General features: G+C 37.6%; 1 protein-coding gene across 3 annotated transcripts in view; it reads left to right on the top strand.

The window, feature by feature from the left end:
* LOC126868885 (putative transcription factor capicua) overlaps positions 1-20,411 on the top strand; it is a 44,057-nt gene that overhangs the window by 5,138 nt on the left and 18,508 nt on the right. For 2 of the 3 annotated variants that reach the window (XM_050624836.1, XM_050624835.1), the window contains exons 2-4: positions 16,744-17,030; positions 19,267-19,653; positions 19,771-20,335. In XM_050624836.1, coding sequence (XP_050480793.1) covers positions 16,950-17,030; positions 19,267-19,653; positions 19,771-20,335 — 1,033 coding nt within the window. In that variant the 5' untranslated portion in view covers positions 16,744-16,949. Of the gene's footprint in view, positions 1-16,743; positions 17,031-19,266; positions 19,660-19,770; positions 20,336-20,411 lie in introns of all 3 variants that reach the window. The other variant, XM_050624834.1, reaches the window with a different exon arrangement.

Below are 20,411 nucleotides of genomic sequence, written 5' to 3'. Positions count from 1 at the left end.
CAATCTCACAACGAATTTTTGCATATAAGATGTGCTTTCGTTCACACCGTTTTTAGAGAGACGTTATTCGTTAATAACAGAAACAAAGGAAACACGTTACTCTAATTTAACTTTTTATTTAACGTGTCCGACGATCTTTTAATAATCTTTCCTGGAATATCTATCTCTTGAGAACAATCTTCGTGGTCGTATTTCTAATCCCTTTTGTAGCGTACTAAGCGGCATACGTAGTAAGGTATCGTATGAAGATGATCAAGATGTCTTTAACATTTATTAAACTACCTTACACAATAATAATATAGCGATCTTTGCTATTGGAGTTTAAAGAACTGTAGTTTATCAAACAAACTTTCAAATCTACAATTTATTTAGAAAGCTAAAGTTACTCGGAAAGGACGTATGGTAAAACAGAGGTAAACTATTTCAATCAGTTAGCAAACTTTATCATTCGCATTTCTATATCATATTCATTATTATTCCGCGTTCTATCCCCTAACCCTAACCTATCAACCTAACCTCAACCTATCAACCTAACCCCAATCTGTTCCAGCATCAACAATCTAAACTACAATCAGATTCATCGATGTAAGAGTGTATACACATTTTCTTTTAAACGAATAGAATAATTTCTTTGGACGAAACTGCCGTTTCCGAGGTTACTCATTGATATATTCAAATATCGCGGTAGTATACATGTAGCACGATACAGTAACAATGAACGCGATGGCATACAAAAAGCTTTTAACATATTGTATTAATAGCGTGGTTATCGCGTATAATACGCTACATACACTTCTAAACTTGCCCACTTGCTACGCGCGTACGTATTTGTTTTCCCCCGCTCTCTATTCACACCTATATGTTAGTTAATTCGATGCAGCAGCATGCATGCGCGTGCGCGCGCTCGCTATTGCTAGGATTTCTTAGCCGGTTGCCCCGTTGATGAAACCTCGCGATACCTTATCATTGCGTTTCTTGCGCCGGAGCGTCGTGTTAATGACTTTTCTTCTCGCGCAGCGTCGTTTTATATTTTCAAGCAATATCGATAAGGCTAACCTCGACTTGTGTCGAATTCCTTTTATCGCGGCTCGTCGTGTCGCCTCGCGTTGTTTCCTTTTGGCTACGGCTGCTCGATGCTGACCCTGTTGCCTTTGTAGTTTAACTTTGCGACCTCTAGCGACTTCCTAATAAATATTGAACTGCACTCGAGAAAGAACCTGCCCTCTAACAATAAGCTTTAAACAATCGTGGTCGGCTCGCACGCGCTTTTATTTCACTACGTACTATGCACGCGTCCTCTTCGTTGCATGCATCGCATTCGACACGTAACAGAACCGCCGCCACCGCCGCCGCCGTCGCCGACGACGACCACGACACATCGCGACATAGCATTTCTACTTCTGTTTGTCTTTGGCACATTGTTCGCGATAGACGGTTAGATTATATTTCAATAGTCGGAAAGAACAAGCTGCATCTTTGTTCTTCCTATCAAGTGTAGTATACTATGTTTCAGTGTTTTGAATTGATTCGATAGGCGAAATTGCTTGGAGTAATTGGAGTAGTTTAACCCTTTGCGGCGCTAATTGGATTTGCATGGATTTTAATTCGCTTGTGCTCAAATGGCACCTACCTTGCAATTTAGTTGCGTCGATATATATATAATATATATATATATGTATTTATATAACACACATATATATATATATATATGTATTTGTGGCGACTAATCGTTTACCGTATAAGAATTTCTGCGGCTAAGTGGTTAGAAGAGATACCTCTTGGTATTTAACGTGAAAGTAGGGCATATTTTTCCTAAAGTAGTAAACAATGCTTATATTTGTCCGCTACTTATCATTTTTTCCACTTTATATATGTAATAAACGATACAACTGCTTCTTAAAATATTCGCCGTTATAATTTAAAATAGATCGCGAATATTTTACCCTAAAATGTTTTCACATGTAATATCGATTTTCCAGGCAGTTTATTTAGCTTTGAAACTTAATTTATCGCACAAATTATGACACCCTAAGAACAACCTAATTTTACATATATCTTACAAGAAAAAATATAGAGCAGTTAATGCAAGCAGCTAACAGCTCCAGTTTCTTCACCGATTGGAAAAAATACTTCTATCGATATAGAAATGTAACGGAAAGTACAACTCGGACATATAATTTCAAAGTTGAATCGGACCATGTTTTTCATGTTGCCTTCGTCGAGTCCGAAATATTTGATGTTATTGAATTGCAACGAGAGCACTAGCGCAAGGAAAGAAAAAGTTTCGGACCGAAATATGGCTAACTAGAGCGTTCTTTAATCGATTCGAGTATACAACGGAACTAAGCAGCGTGTTAGCGGACAAGCGGAACAAAAGCGATTGCAACAATAATATTCGAGATTATTTGAATTTCAATGACACGTATCTTTCCGATCGACGGTTTCGACTTACGCCACTGGTCTGTCCGGGTATACAAAGCATCGCTGGTTGTGTTCACACACGATGCAATTTAATGTTCCATACATAGCATTCCATGTGTACTGGCTCTCGCAGAAAATGTGACGTCATATCAGAGTGGTTCGTGCCGACTTTACATGCTGTATGTGTTAGTCAATCTCTTTATGGAAGGAAGAGGATGCTTTCTCGCGTGTAACTCTATTGTGGTGCGCTGGTGAACCCCCTAGTCGCCGTTCTGGCTCCACTGTACCATACAGTCTCTACCTTTTCTTTCTCACAAAGAAAAACAGTCGATTCCTTCTTGGCTTGTTGTTGCTGGCTTTAAAAAGTTTCCCGTTTTCTAAAAAGGAACAAACCTACAGATAGATAGGAAGATACATATTCGTGAACTCCTATGTGAGATGTTCGTTAATATTAGTACGCTATATACCTGTCTTGCTTTATACATGTGTTAGAAGGAACACGCGAAAGTTACAAACGCACGAAATCGTGTTTTACGCGATATCAGAATCGCGTTAGTATTTTCTCGACTTCGAATTACATTTGAACGAAGCGTCCTGTCAAAACAATGTAATAGGTAAACAGCGTATCACGTAATTGAGTATAAATATGCGAATATCGAAAGAATTCACAGAATATTCGAAAAAATCATAGAAAACCCGAATGACGTATGGCACACGAATCTGTGAATTAAAATTGAAGAGTAACTTCCCCGTTCGTATTACTGCCTTTTCAAATCGTATTTGAACGATCTGCGTCTAATACGTTTTTGGTGTTCCACGGGGAAACGTACTGCACTCAAGTTTAAAGTTTAAACGGCACGGCAATATCGCAACGATTGAACGAAAAATACTACGAACAAATTATTATTACGCAAAAAGATTTTGATAATAATGACACGTGGTTGCATTCTAAAGGATAAAGCATCCTAACAGAATTTATTCTGTGGATAAATTTAAAGATTATTGGAATACGGCTGAAGAAAACACTACGACAAATCCTAAACATGGATTGATATATACCAATAAGGCATAAATCGACAAAGAAATTGGAATATCACCAGGTTGAGGAAAAACAGCACGCGTTAGAAAACTCTGTCACAAAAGGCTTGATGCCTAAAGTACAAACTGTCCAACAACGATCCTGATATATCTTCCTAATGAGAAATACACACTACGTAAACATCGCTTCTTACATGTAGCAACTAGGTTGAGTTGAAACAACAAATTAATATTTAAATTTGCATCGCTTTGTCACACGCCATTGGGCGTTGTACATGTTTAGCGCCACATACCGTGTGTCAAAGTTGGTCCCTAATATCTTCACTCGATAGATTGCACAGCAAGAAAGGGGAGGGAAAAAAAAAGTAATTATCCATTAACCCTTTGAACTGCTTTGTCGAGTGACTCAGCATTGATTTTATTCACAGGTACTCTCTTATGTCGAGTCACACTCGACATTTTGAAATTGCCAGTTTAAATATGTATTATACTTCACAAGATTTCTTTTTTATTTACACGAGCAATATCACATATTTGGTATAATTAGTAAGAAGCATTGCTTAAATTAGCTCCTGTCACCTAGCTGCCTTCTAAAGCATATTTCAAATAAGACGCTTGAAATAGTAGGAAACGATTGAAAGGAAAATTGGAAAAGAATCTGCAGTTGGAATCTCGTTTGCTGCGTTTACTTCAGCTTCTTTCGCACATGTATATTTCGCTTTGTACAAATCGTCTAGATAAAACACGATGTCAAATCTTATTACGTACCGTGTCCATCGCTATTACACAGTTTGCATCTCGTTCAGCTAAATTTTGCTAAACTAAGTCTGTCTTAATTTCTACGATATTACCATAAGTACTGTTACTCGTACGAGTAACTTCACATACCTCGTACATACCTTTGCATTTGCACATTTGTTGCATCGGTTCGAATCAATCTACGATAAACTATCCGATTTACTCGATAGGTAAATTTTAATGGAACTTTTCCTTGGTTCCCGGTAACCGATAACCGGTAACTGGTAAACTGGTAATCCGTGGGTGCGAGTCTCGATGATGAGGCGCTATCACCATTGGGCGAGATGGAAACGTCGATGGTATTAAAATTCATTCCTCGCGTGCTCGACGCAATATACTATGGTGGCAATAGTACGGCCAACGAAATGGTAAATGCCTGCATATACATATATAGATATATTTAGAGACACGAATAGCGCGGGACATTCGTAATTAGATTAATGCAGGTGACTGAACACTCGGGCACGAAGTAATCGTTATCGGCTTAGCGTATTTTTACTCACCTAAGCCGTGGATATTGATTTTAGTTAAATGAGTACCACTTGAATTTTTGAAGTACTAACTACGGGAGGGGAGACGCAACTACAAATCGATTTATAGTTCAGATATCTTTATCGTTGTGTGTTAATGAAAAGAAGATACATGGCGAGTGTCCACTAACCAATGAGTAAAACACAATCGATTTCATTCGGCTGAAAATCGCATTATGCTTCGTCGTCACTGTGACCCACTTTTATCTCTGCCGCGGCCTTGCAATTTTTTAACAATAATTTTCAATAGGAATTTGCAGGTTGAATTAAAGACGGACGTATTTGTCTTGCGTATATGAATCTGTTCCGGGGTATTTCGATCGAACAGATGAAATCGAAGAGAATCTTACTCGCAATGAAGAATTGCCTATAGCAGTTTTTGCTCGGAACGGTTTCCTCTATTTATCCTTATCGCTTTTTACCAATCTGCGATATCTATACGCGTATAAAGATGTTGTCGTAATTACGTTTGATCTGCGCGACCCGCGATTACAAGTACAATCTGCCTTCCTTTATTACAATTATTTCCATCCGAATTTCCAAAACGAAGTGAGAAATTGCAATCGATTTGATTTATATTATTACGAGCAAATGAAACGTCGGATATAGACATTGCGATTGATCGTATACAACAGTATCTGAATAGAACCGTGCCCCACTACTGCTCCGTGTCGGAACGGATAATATAAACCAATCTTTACGTTCCAATCATAGAATTTACGATCGAATTATGTAAGCGTCTATAATATCTTGGTAGAGGGGAGAGAGATAGAGAAAGAAAGAAAGAGAGAGAGAGAGAGAGAGAGAGAGAGAGAGAGAGAGAAAAGGAAACTCTATCTCCCTGATACTTACAATTAGATTCCGTGTTCTTGTACTGGGTCGAGGCAGGATCTGGTATGACATAATGTGATGTGGAATAGTTTATGTTTACACGTGTATAATACATGGGCTTCTTACCTGACAAAGACACAAATTTGTTTTCGTGAGTGGGCACACGTACACCGATGAAACATTAAGGGGTAATGTCGTGCTGTTACGAGTGCGGAAATTTATCGATACCTTGTTAAAAAGCTTTTACATGTCACTTAATGCACGTTTTACGTCTCTTCCTTTATTTATTTATTTATTTATTTATTTATTTATTTTTCTTCTCGCTGCGATATTTTTCTGCACGGTATTAACATGAGATTTTATAAAATGCACATACAAAGGCACGTGGATGACGCATCCGATGTGCTAGTTCGATATTTTTTTCCTATTATTTGCTCCTCATCGCGTAATTTTCAATGCCCTTGTATATAGATAGTCCAGTCAAACTAGTCTTTTACGCAACATTAAATGGTATGTGAAATTTTCTTGCGTGAACTCACAGAAATCATGTTCAGGAACAAAAATCCTATTACGTTTGCCACTCGAGATTTCTTGCACGGACTTGGTAAACGATCTTCAAAGCTGTTGAGAACAGGTTTTCTGTATATAAAAACGAACCTAATAGTCGGATCGCAGAAGGTTTCGAATAAAAATTGTACATGTTCAGAATATCTATCGAATGAGACGTCACACGTTAACATTGGTTAATCCGTTGTGCCGTAAATAAATAAACACCGTCCAAAATCGCGCTGCTTCTAATTGTCCAATTATTCGTGCAAAAGTCTAGCTTTCGTCATTTTCGAAAAGTTTGCAAGTTTTCATCCCCAAACGTTTACTAGTGTAAGCTATTTAACAATTAAAATACTTTTCGCAATTGGCGCGGGCTTTCTCTATTCTCCAAGAGTCAGTCTTTCACGTACAACTGGAAGCTAATCAATTTTTCAATTGTAAGCTATTAAAAAATGGCACCAAAAACTGCACATCGTTTTACTTTTCATAAGTTTATTAATCCTGACACGTTTACGATATAAAGAATATAACGTTTCTGGTTAATATGTATGCTGAAAATGTAAAAATTGTTAGAATTCAATAATATAGATAAAAATTAATACATAATTATAACGACAATTATTAAAAGTTTTTAATTATTTAATAACAAACTAACAATTCCATTTTTCTTAATGTTCGTTATAAAAATATATAGAGGCAATGCTAATGATTATGGTTAATAATAAATCAACGACAAAAATAACAAATTAAGTGTAAACGGATAAAAATATTGATTTGGAAATCAATTTTGAAATTACGTTCGTGAATTTTTTAATATTCCAACGCTCCATATCCCAAACTTAAAAGAACCTCTCATTTCGACCATTAGTTGTTGAGATGATCAACGTCGATTCATTTTCACTGAGCGGGTTCAATTCCTTGCGCTGTTCGCGTCTGTCTCCAGTTGAGCCGCCACGCTCAGCGGGTCATATTTTTGATCGATTTTATTAATATTTTACTGACTCGTCTTGTGTTCGATATAGTTGAACCAAATTTTTAATAGTTATTCCCAATGATTCTTATACTTTCAACGTACATATTAACCATAAATGTTATATTCTTTATATTAGAAAAATACGTTATCAGTGTTAATACAAGTATCGCGGAGTAATCGGTTAACGAATTCAGTAAAATTTTCCGTACATCATTTGTATGAATTTTTCTGTTTCCTGCGAATTCTTATAATGCTGGTACCTACTTGAAAAAAGAAGTAGAAATTACACCGAAAGTACAAGTGTAGATGTTGTTTGATCGAAAGGTTATTTTATCGAGAATACGTGAAAATTGAAAAAAATGATATTTCTTACTGAACAATTTCACACTGGCAACTATCTCTTACAACAATTTAATAACTACATAATAATATTAGCGAATCGGCAAGCTACACGATATAACTACGATATAGATTTCTATCGCACAGATAGCTTCCACAATTTCACGCTATTATAGTATCTCCTAATCGTAGTTACTCATAATCGTTACTAGATTGTTACTACGTCGCAACGTCAGAATCCTCGAATGCAATCGACTCGGTTGCAGAAGTGGTGTTTGCATTTTCCAAGTAGCTGTACATTCCACCGATACTATTATCTTTAAAGCAGAACGGAAGTCGCGGCATACTCGTGTGTAGGCTCAGGCTGCCCGAAAGTACGTTCGTTGTCGTCTCTTTCGCTGTACCAAATGTGGCGTATTCCTCTGTAAATATAGAAGATGATACGTTACGTCTCGCTATTTATCATATGTGGAGAAACAAGCGCGGAGTAAAAGAAATATTTAAGTTGATCGATATTTAACAGTTACTTTACTTAAGACGATTAATCACCACGATTTATTCCGATACGATCTACCGTACGATCGATGTATCGTTATTTTTGATGTCACGAGATTCTGCTATCTTCTTCCTTTTACCTTGATAGAACGGTTTTGCGTCTTTATCAGAAGGGAAAGAGGAAATTTTTTGCGCTTCTAACTTATCGTACATTGCGCATAATACATGTATCGTATCACCTATAATGGTTACGATGTTGGCGGGTGTAACACAGGAAACGACGTGATTCGAATGGATTACTTCCCGTTAAATCTTCATTTTGCAAACAATAATCAAGTAAAAATATTATTGTCTGCCGCTGTTCATTAGCCGTGATTAACCTTCGGTCTTTTAGATTATTCTGCTGCGACTATGCTGCTGATGATCACGCATCGTATTAACTTGTTAACCGGTTTGTTCTTTCACAAAAAGCTTGTACAATTACAGGAGTCAAGCTGATTAATAAAAACGAATCGATTTCAAAGTTTAATCGAACGAATATGAAGAGGACATTACGTCTGATTGAAATAAATTCGTATTTATATATTGTACAGAAGCAAATAAATGAATTTAGATATACAGGCTGATAAGAAAAAAGAAGGGATTCTAGGTAAATTCTAGGTAGATAATACTCGCCAAACGATGGAAAAAGTCCGAGCAAGCACGAGGTTGAAAAATTAATATTCTCAAAGTTAGAAACAATTTCTCGTTTCGGTTAAGGCGACTGACTTGTTTTCTATAACGTACTCTTCAACGATCAACAAACATAGACGAAATACGTCGTGTATATATATACGATATACGTGAACAGTTGAAACACGCGTAGGATTTTTTGAAAGAATACATCATTTTCTAATAGAAGAGTGTGATGAAGCGGTCGTGGAAATGGAAGGATGGAATGTTAGAGAAGTTGCTGTAACCAGGAAAAGAAGAACCGATAAGGTAATGCGTTATTTCCATATGGCATGCTTGTTCCCGAAGCGAGAAAGTCAATCGTTTTAACCGCTTAATGATATAAACGAATAATCGTTTATAACATTGAAAATATTAATTTTTCGACCACATGTTTATTCGGATTTTTTTTTTCATCATTTGACGACTACTATCTGTTCTAGAGGTTATAAACCCTTTTTTCTTATCAGTCTGTAGATACAATTTTATAAAACAATGTACATAATGTATAGGTACATTCGACATATGTGAAGTCACATCCTTTAGTCTTTCACGTTAGACATTAATATAATGCAATCGATGACGTACTTACATTACATATCACTTACGTTATAATCATATGACAAATCACTGGACGTACAATAGTAGCTCACTTTTATGTCATACGTGATCAAGGTTTCGTAAAACTTTTATGATGCTCGAACGTAAGCTTCTCGATAAAGGCTTAAATTTAGTAATTGATGTCATCTGTACGATGTCGTTCAGTGACAGTACGATACCGATTTCGATCAATACACACATAAATAGTTGTTCTCCTAACGACATTAAAATTACGTTATAATATCAACGACGATGAAAGTTCTCTTTAAGGTAAAACTTAGTTTATTGCAACCGAATTTTAGATTCTAGAGAAGGAGCTATGAATATTAAGATAATTTACAGGAAGAGTGAGAGAGAGAGAGAGAGAGAGAGAGAGAGAGCGATGAACGACAATTTTAAAAGCAAACTTCGATTCGAACTAAAATATTTAAAGAGTATTTAATCTATTTATCGACTAATATGGTGCACTATCTTGTCTAAAACATTGCGTGTAATAATAATAATCGTGTATAAAGGAGAAAATAAAAAAATAAAGCTTTAGTTTATTATTTACTCCTCTTTCTTACTATTCACTATTAAGAGATACGCCGTTTCTTTAAACGAAGAAAAATTAATTTTGCTATTACTGTCATTATTAAACTAATTACACTATATACCCTAGTTGATCAATTACTATCGTGTAGCTATAGCAAGTTACATTATCCCAAATCGCATGATATAACAAATTATTACTTAATTGCAATCTGTCAGAATATCTAACAAAAAGAAGATATTTAAAGTAACGCGCGATATATAATCTGACAAAATTTCGTTGTAATTCTATGATGCTTCGTTCTATTGACTCGTACGTTGAGAATCATCTTATCGATCGCACTTTTATCGCATACTTGCAAGGTCAGTTGTCGGACCAACTTAAAAAGTTCTACTCGCGCATTATCTGGAGCATATGTGCAGTCTATGTTACTACTTGCAATTAGTAAGACAATCGTAACGAAACCACTCCGTGGATGTGCGAGAGCGACGATGTTAGCTGGAAAAGCAGGTGTTTCAAAAGACTGAGAGGCAGGGATGCGCGTAACAATAGCGTAGAAAACGAATAGACGGACAATTGTCAGGGAAGATCGCCTTTCTACCTGTCACGGCGTTGGTAGTACCGCCGCATATCTGATTTATGCCTGAACTAACCGAGGTCGAAGCACCACAACCCCCCTGGTCTTACGTCTCATTGTGGCGAGGTGCCTCGTAGATTGGTCGAGAGGCTACGTATACAATATTCGCGCGACGATTTGTCTCCTTTCATTCAGACCATTCACCATAGAGGCAAGTAAAGAAACGATACGGGGAAAAAAGAAGAGAAAAAGAAGAAGGAGAAGGAGGAAGGGGCACAGGTATCGGTTACAAGTTGTTAAGGCCCGTTAAAAGGAAAACTCCTCGAGGTCCTTGCGAGTGAACGGCAGATCGGCGGGTGGTATACTTTTGACGGCGATGGTCGAGGTATCATCCACTGTTTTCTTTTTCATGCGTAATTCGTTTGGCCGATTCTCTCTTCCTTTCCCTCTCTCTCCCCCGCAGACTTCGTTTTAAAGTCAGGAAACTAATACCGAGGCCATAATACGCCCGGGGTAGTCCCCTTTAGTATACTTTGCTTGAACTTGAATGGCACCTGAACACCAATAGGTATACCGTTTCGGGAATAGATATCGGGGAAAAAAGGTATTGGTTGCAGGTTTGACATTTTTCGTGGATGATATTCTTTAAGGCTGGGACGTTGTTCCTCGTAGTCGTATTATGGAGTAACGTAAATGAAGAATTAGCTAAATTTACTTTCGTTTCTTGCGGTTTTTCTCTAATTTAATCGTCGTTCCAAACTAATTATACTTACAAACTAATACTATACTATACAAACTAATTAGATAAACATCGTTTGATTGTGTATGGTATGTATCGCTTGTTTCTTAGAGTTTGAATTTTTATTTTCTTACTTACTGGGTACGCTATCTAAAATCTCGCGAATCTCAGAAGTCGCGGCATTTGAAAACAAGATTACGATAACACTATACTGTGTAATTGTTCGTTTTTGTAAATTTTCTGGCGTAAAATAGGTCATCGTTTATTCAGCGTCGAAGATAAAATAGTAAGGTTAGCATATTCAAAGAATAATAATAATTGCGTCGCGTTTCGAATGTACCAGCATTTATATCAATGCGCGTGACAGTTTGTAACGATTCACTATATACTCGAGTTCCAATCCCCCTTTCCTTCGCGTAAAAGTACTCTCATAATCTCATTAAATAACCTTATCTATAAAATACAATAAGTATATCTAATCTTCGGTGCCTATTACGCCTATAAATATTATAACAACCAGCGTTGTCTAAATGTAAAAACTTATATTTCTTCCGTTTGCAGCGCGTGCAATTGTTGGAAGTATATCGAGCAACAGGCTCGACGTATGGAACACCGAGTAGAAAGCTGCTCGTGGACGAGCGACCGTGTAGTAGAAATTGATTAATTCTCGCTGGATGGTATAATATTATGATCGCGATAAGTTCAAATGGAAACGATTTTTTTCTTTTTTTTCTAACAATAAGCTACGAGTATTGCACAGTGGGAAAGCGCACCGCTAATAAAGACGTTACGCAAAGTACTTTTTGCATAATACACAAGCGTATCGCGTAGGTATTCCTATACAACTTGCATTCGGATTTCCACGTGTGTAGCAGAGTACGCGCGGCATGTTGTAATCTAGTCTGTTCGTGCACACTCTAGTTTTCGAATTTCCACAGTCTTACGGAACATCTACCTGACATTTCAGAAATGTGTATACTGATTTCATGCATTGTATCACGGGATTTCACGTCGCACGCCAATTCTTTTAACCTACCCCATTTTCTCTCTCTCTCTCTCACTCTCCTTTTTTATTGTGAAATTTGTTACAACTCAAAGGGATATCAATCGGTACGCTTACTTACAATTAATGCAACGAATTGCTTGTAAAGTGCTGTACTGTTATTAACCGTACTAAAATTACGTTTGCATTGCGAACATTTTTCCAAGCAAGTTCAATACATTTTTACAGACTTCTTTCTTTAGCTACTTTTCATCGATAAGAACGATACAATTACAAATAATTTTTACGTCATGAAATGTTTCAATAATGCTAGTAGAATGAGTAGAAAGAGTTAGAGTATCATAATATCACAGTTTTCGTTGTTAATTTAATCGCCTTCAGAAATATAATTCTCCGAGTACGTGGTGTTTTGGTTCGTACATCGAGTCCACCCTACTCTAATTCAATTAGAACGGTATTTTCGGTAGGCTTTTTCGATCGCTATTGGGGTGACTTCATCCCTCGGTTGTCTTTGCTAAAGAAGTCTCCTGTTTTGAGAATATCGAATGACTAGTAACGCGACACGCTGCTGATGTCGACGTAAACAAGTATACCAACCAGATACCTGAAAGTTCTTTAGACTTTACTTTCTACGTGTCGCTATTTGTTTTTCTTTTTCTTCCTCTTCCTTTTGTATTGCTTTCATTTGATCGAAAGAAGTGGACAATTATATACAAGTATTAAACACATTCGTCAATGTTCACATTATCCGTCGTTGCTCATTCATGATGATTATGTAAATTTTTTGTATTTATGAATTATTTATTAATTTATTTAACTTGGTCAGAACGTCGACGACGCATCAAGATACGCAACTAGTTGAATTATTTCCCTTTGTTTGTACATACCGCGTGTGTGCGTATACTATTTTACAGTAGTAGTATGACTATATAACAATTAGAAACCTACTTTTATCATATTACTCACACTCGATGACTCATTTTTGCCTTGATGGTAGCAAGTTAATCTCGACGATACACTCGTATATCAGTGCCACACATTCACCGATTTACGTGTAACGTTATTATACAAATCGTTACTAACCGTAAGTGTTCTGTTTGCATAACCTGAACGTCTTTTTCAAGCTTTCGTTATTTCGGATATTATACTACGTGCACTAATACTCGAGATGTTTATTTGTCTCGAAGATAATTTCAGATAATAACGTAATATTCCTTTCTAAGAGATTCTCGTCTTTAACTACAATTGGGATACAGTATTTTATTTCTCCAAAATATAGAATGCATATGTCAGTGAAACAGACAGCCGACATTTCACGATATTTGCATCCTTAAAATGGTATAACGTATCGATGCGAAGTAAGGTACGTTTGAACATCGAACGGAGTCGATTTTTCATGGTAAAGTCGAGACAGTGAGAGATCAGTTTTTGCGCGACATTCGAATGATCGAAAATAACGGCGAAAAACAGATGGAGAATGATTTTCTTCTCGTGGTAGAATGCGATTCAAGCGGAAATAGATGATGAGAATTTCGAATCTTCGAACGAACAAGTTCGGCTTGGCCACGTTATTATCTTCTGAGCGGCGTCACGTAACAGGTTTTGAATTTCGTCCCGGTACACATGTAGACATTTGACCACCCTCGCGTACCTGTAAACGCGTCTCCACAGCGTTACGATAACGTTGTGAGAGAAAAAGACGGAAGCAAGGAGTGGAAGAAGAGGCAAGAGGAGTAGAGTAAAGGAAAGGGAACATCGGTAAGAAAAAGAGAAAGAGCGTGAGTGAAGGAAGGGAGAAAGGGGGAGAGAAAGAGTCGACCAAACGACCAACCGATACGACACAATGGCGAAGAGTTTCGGAGCAGGCAAGACAGGCACATCGTGAGTCAGCCTCGTGGTAGGGAGCGTAGCGAGGTTAGTACTTACATTCCCCTTAACCACACACAGACACACACACACACACATACAACACACACACACACACACAGAGGCACACGTACTTGCATACATACAAGGCGTCGATCACGAGAACGCGTGTTTTCCTCCCAAGAAGCCAGGCCACGGGGCGAACTCGGCTCTCTCTCGTCAGTGTCGAAGGTGGTAGGACGCGAAGAACCCCGTGGTAACATCTCTCTTTCCTATCTCTTTCCTTCCAGTTTCCCCTGTGTTTACCGTCTCACTCGTTTAAACGTGAGATAAGAACGTCACGCATACGCGTCTCATCCTCGTCCCACCAAACCAGACTAGCAACGTCACACCCTTTTCATCTTTCTTCCCCGTGTTTCTTCTCCGTTCTTTTTTTATATGCAGAGAGCCGAGACGTGATTGGGATAGACGTACTACCGTGCTCGGTGCGTTGCGCGTTGCGCGTGATTTCCAATCGATCCGCAAGATCGATTTTGTCTCTCATCTCGTATCGAAACTTTTCTATCGAGCTCTCGTCTCACGTCCGTTTCTTCGCTTTCGTAAGTGCGCGTCTCTATTTTGTGTGTGCTTTCTTCTTACTGTAATAGTTTGTATATGCTCGTTTCTGCTTCTCCCGTAATCCGTAATTCGTAATACGTAATTTGTAATTTGTGATTTGTAATTCGTAATTTATAATCTGTAATTCGTAATTTGTAATTTGTATTTCGTAATCGGTAGCGGCTACGATCAAGTAGATCTGTTGACTACTGGGTATTTGTTTAGTCACCCCTGGAATCTTCGTGTTGGGTACTGTCGCGGAAGTGAGAGTCGGCTTGAAGTGCGATCGTTTTTCTCCGATTTGAGAAAGAAACGCGATCATTTCTTGAATAGGTTATGTCGCGCGTGCCAATCTCCGCTTCTCGCTACGGCTCGCACACATGAATCGTGGCTTGTGTATACCTACATTTCTGTCGCTCTGTGTTTTTTAGCACGATCCCTGTCAGCCTGAAGGTCGAGGTGATATTCCAAGCTTGGACATTTTTCGTCTTTGTGATTTTATTCCGACCCTGACTGGCTGAATACATTCTAGTGCGTACTTACTCAAAATGCGTGTACCATGGTGTCCAGCGCGAACTAGCGTATCGATACTGTTTGCACAAATATCCGCCGGTTTTCCAAACGGTTAAACGTCCGAGAATCAATACCTTCTTCGTTTCTTCGTTATAAGTATTATTTCAAAACATTTTTTTACATATTGCCGTGTTAATGAGTCTATCGCACATACGGTCGATAATAGAAACAAAAAAATTACTCTACTTCTCTACATTTATCGATTTATTACTAAACATTGCCAATTATTATATTATTTCATACCGTGTGACATGATTACAATAAAATATTGTGCAAAATAGTTAGCCGAACAACAACAGAACAATTTCGCTCCTTTTCAATACCGGTTCGATAATAACTTTATTACTGAATATTGATTATTTATGCGAAAAAAAAGTTAATTCAGAGACACACGTTTTCTGTTTCAAATCTTTAAATAGCGTTTATCACCAATTATGAAAAACTCCACTTCATTTTTTTACACTCGCGTATACAAGTCAAACACATTTCGCATCAAACGTAATTTCATATTTTATTTGCATACAAAAGCTTTTTTCACGACGGCGATAAAAATACCAAACATTTAAATTCGATATTTAACATTTTCTCTTTCTTTCTTTCTTTCTTTCTTTCCTTTTTTATGTTCACCCAGGATATTTGATATCTTAATTTTTTTCATCAATCTATTTACGCTTAATGTTTCTTTTACACCATCGTCGGCTCGAATACTCGTAATAACTTTTTTAACGTTAATTTTCCATACGCACACGTACGAATCAAGTGTTGAAAGAAATGTTTGGAAGAACGCAATCAACAGTTGTTTCATAAGCTTGGCGATCGTTTTGTAACAGCGTGCGTAAAATCTGATTATACAAATTGTATACTTTCCGTCACGTGTCCTTGTTCGATGCGTCGAGCCACGCTACCGAACGCTCGCTACTGGAATGTTATTCGGTTCCGTAGCAAGTGGACCGATTATGTTCGATACGATTTGTCGATTTCGACGCTATCTTTTCCCTCGCGATGATGACGAGGATGATACACCGCGTGGCCGAGTGCCCGCGGTAACTCAAGAGAAAATTGCTGCCCGCCGTGAACGATAATCCAAATGCGTATGTAATTCGAGAATGATTTCTATTATAATCTGTTCAGAAACCGTTAAGTGATCTATCGTTTGGATGTTAATCTTTCTTGTTATCGTTACGCGACATGCTACTCGACGGAACAGCTATTTGTCACGCTGTGCATTGCCATTAGGACGAGATTCAAAAGATTTCGCAGATAAGCGTAGCCGTTTAACGTGGATTAAAATTCAAATTAAGGAAATAAGAGGTATCAGATGGTGCGTCGAAGGTGCGTCGAAGGTGCGTCGAAGGTGCGTCGTCGATGTAGGATAATGTGGAAATAAAATAACGGAGGAAGCCATTGTAAAGCAGAAATGTTTCGGTTTGGAGGCTGCCATGGTTTTCTCGATTTTAAGAAAACCAGGTTAACATAATAATCGCAGAAACTCCAAACCAAACGATGTGAGAACCGAACATTCGCAGAATCCTATAGTAACCACTTTGAAACACGTTCTTTGTTGTTCTCAGGACATTGACTAGAGTTACAAGAGAATTAAGAAAGAAGAGAAAAGTGTTCGCCTAAGAAGAGAATTTTCGGAGGAGGATGCTCGGCAGTTGGGGCTGGGAAGAAGAATTGGAGTTGGGAGAGGGAACAGCAACCCTGTCGCAAGATAGACAAAGACGAGAAAGCCCAGACTCGACGCATCCTGTCCCCGACAGCCGGGTGCTGAGGTATGCACCCAGCCGGTGTCACCACCCTCCCAGCTTCAACTCGCCACATTTCAGCACACAGCCTCCTCTCGACTGTACGGACTGTGAGTATAGATACATACTTACATGTATACGCGTATATACACTGCAAAGTTTCCGATCGCTTTTAATATTCGCCTAATCTAATTATTCTGACCAATTCTTTTTTAGCTTTTACTCCATTGCATACCCGTCTCTTAGCCTTCAAAGTAGTAACGTTTCGTTATTTCCTTCTTTTCATCCATCTAAATCGATCGCCGGATAACTGTGATGATTTTGCGATGGTCAAATCAAATATATGGATAGTAGAAAGAGTAAAAGATAATTCTTGCAAGATATAGATAGATGGATATGTAACGTTTGAAATTACACGACGTTATAGAGGATTAATTTATACACTTCGCTTTCCAATTGGATAAATAACTTTCTATGGTATTTACAATTTTCAAGGTTTGATACGATTATCAACTAACTAGCAAGACTATAGTAGACTAAATATAAATTAACAAGTAGAATCCAACTCGTTTCTATTGCAGCTTTTTTGTATATACCAACCTAAGAGAAATTTCGTGAAGCCTCCATTGGAGATATTAATATTTACCCTTGTGCATGATTCGATGTGCGTAAAAAACTAAAAACACAAGTATATGAGAGATCGTAAATTGAGTCTCAAACGGGAAGTGAAATTTATACGTGCGAGGCATCCTTTTTGAGAATACTGACTTTGCGCTTGTATCCACGCTCTAATTGCATATGCCTTCGTGCATACGAATTAGGATAAGTTGGAAATCATATTATGTAGTAAATGGTGTCTGTCGAAGAAGGTATCATTTCTGACATAAAAACGAACTAAAAATGTATAGCATGAAAGTTAGAGATAAGAAACTCGATCTTCGAAAAAGTAGAATTTGAGTTAATTAGCCATATTCTGATCGGACATTTTCACATTTGCCGATAATAAGATATGCCGAAAATTTACTTATTCATCTACTTTTGTTTAAAAAATAAAACGTGGATATTACGAATCATTCATGTGCTCGTAATATGAACGTCCGTGGGTAAGAATCAATGAGTACCTGTTCTTTCTCCTCCTCCTCCTCCTCTTCTTCTTCTTCTTCTTCTTCTTCTTCTTCTTCTTCATCATCTTCTTTCCTCTTTGCCTTTTTTCCGTTCATTTCGAAGTGTAATGACTCATGGATTTGTTTGAATAACACAAACATGTTCAATCGTTTGGATTATGCATTTCTTCATTTTGCATCTATGTATATAGTTTCTTTTATTAAAATCGGCGAAAGTTAATGATGATTGCAAAAATGTATTACAAATCTATTTCAGCCGTTCGACAAATATAGAGATAACGCAATTATTATTCTGTCGTACGTTGTATATGAACGAATCTATGACTCATAAATTTATACAGCCGTGTATAGTGAAATACAATATATTTGATTGGTGTACGATGAGAAAAAAATATGTGGCAATTTTTGTTCTCTCTTCGTATCAAATACTTCACATATTTACATAGTAGTGTGCAAGTAATTGCTGACTAGTGTAATATTTAAAATACAAATCTGTTATTGCTTAGATGCGCTTTTTCTTATTAATAAGCATCTCAGGAAGTTATGAAATGGAGATTTAACGCGGTAATAGTTATATATCGATTAACAGTAAGCAACTGCTACTCAAGTATTATGAAATCGAAGGTGGAAATGCTTGCTGCTCGTTAAGATTCAAACGTTCCAAATGTTTCAAATATCGAGCACTAATGTGTGAAAGGTGTGTAGAAGAACGAGAGAGAGAGAGAGAGAGAGAGAGAAATAAAACTTGTATTTTAATACGAGCAAGTTTAGATAATTAAAGTTTAGACAATTAATTCGCTAAACAATAAAATCATCACAATATGAAACTAGATATTGCCTCACTATGGAAAGAAAAAGAAAAAAAAGGATATGTAGAATGTAGATATATGCAGTTAAGGAGAGTATAACAAAGATAATAATTATATATGATATTTTATTAAATGACACCTTTTTAACACTAAAAACTGTAAATCTGACTTAAACATTGAAATGACAGGAAATTTCCTGAAACTCTGCACTTGCTTACTTGTATACGATATTTTCTATGATAGAAATTAACTTTTTCCGATATTTCTCTATATTTTATTCCTTTTTGCCAATTTTGCCGATTATATGTTAGAAAAGGAGGATAGAAAAATAGTTGTTAGACGTTCACGAATGACTATATGAAGTCCTTACGAAAGTCAATTGTGTAACGTCGTATTGTTAATTCGTAGAGCAGCGTGAGGTGGTCAAAATGCTGACTGCTCATTCTGAGATGCACGAAAAACGGGATCCCCTTGGAAGCGGACAATATGGAGCAGGCGGGGGTGGTGGAGGCAGTTTGATCGAAGAAAAATCTACTCCGGAACAGCCACCCCCGCCGCCGGCGCCTCCTCAGCGGGATCCATCGGATCCAACGATCAGTGCTAAGAAACTTCCAAAGAAACGAAAGTTTGATCCATCGGAGCTCGAGGAGATGGATAAAACCAGCAATGTAACGAGAACCATAAATAATATAGTGAACATACGGGCACCGAATATGCCACTCGGTCAATCAGGTTTAGTTCAGCAGGCAACCTTAGCAACTCGGCAATCGCCGCAGCAGCAAGAATCCGATTGCTATCAGGTACAGGTATATAACACGACATTATTAGATAATTAATTCTTACTAAAGTTTAATACTTGCTCAAATAATAATAGTACAAGCTTCAGAAATTAATTAACGCAAGGAATACTTTAATAGGTATCCTCGGCACATTCGGTGGTAGTTTTACCGCCTCAAAGTACAGCAGTGGATTATTCTGTTCGAGAGGAATCTTTACGTTCTCGTCCTCGGCCTGCTACTGTTGCTATTGATCTCAGTGAGTGGCGCGACCACAGAGTGTTAGCTTTAAGGGATTCATATTATTATCCAGGTGTTATTCGTAATGTTGTTCAAGGAGAAATTTACATAGAGTTTGACGGGGAAAGAAAACTAATGCGTTACACTGACATTTTGGGCGCGGGGAGGTACGATGTGATAGGTGATGCGAGCCCTTCGGTTGGCCAAGTGACTTTAGATGCGAAAGTTTGTATTAGGTGTCCAACGTCAAACAATCATATCGATGCTGCTAAAGTGTTTGTAAAAGGGACAGTGTGCAAAATTTTAACCAAACCTAAGCGTTTTGTTGTTAAAATACCAAGGGAAGATGATCAGAGTGATAGTTATGTTGTGAAACGTGCGGATCTACGGTTAGTGCAACCCCCATGGTGGGACGAGCTAGAAGAAGGATTGGAAGACTGTGATTCTTCGAGGGTCGAAGGAATTGGTATGGAATACTTCTGCGCAATACATGCATCTGTAAATGAATATCTTTTAACCGAGAAATTTTACTTTCATTTATT

The sequence above is a fragment of the Bombus huntii genome, chromosome 8 (assembly GCF_024542735.1).
Source record: "Bombus huntii isolate Logan2020A chromosome 8, iyBomHunt1.1, whole genome shotgun sequence".
Lineage (NCBI taxonomy): Eukaryota > Metazoa > Arthropoda > Insecta > Hymenoptera > Apidae > Bombus > Bombus huntii.
The sequence above is the reverse complement of the archived record's forward strand: the minus strand, read 5'-3'. Positions and strand labels throughout refer to the sequence as shown.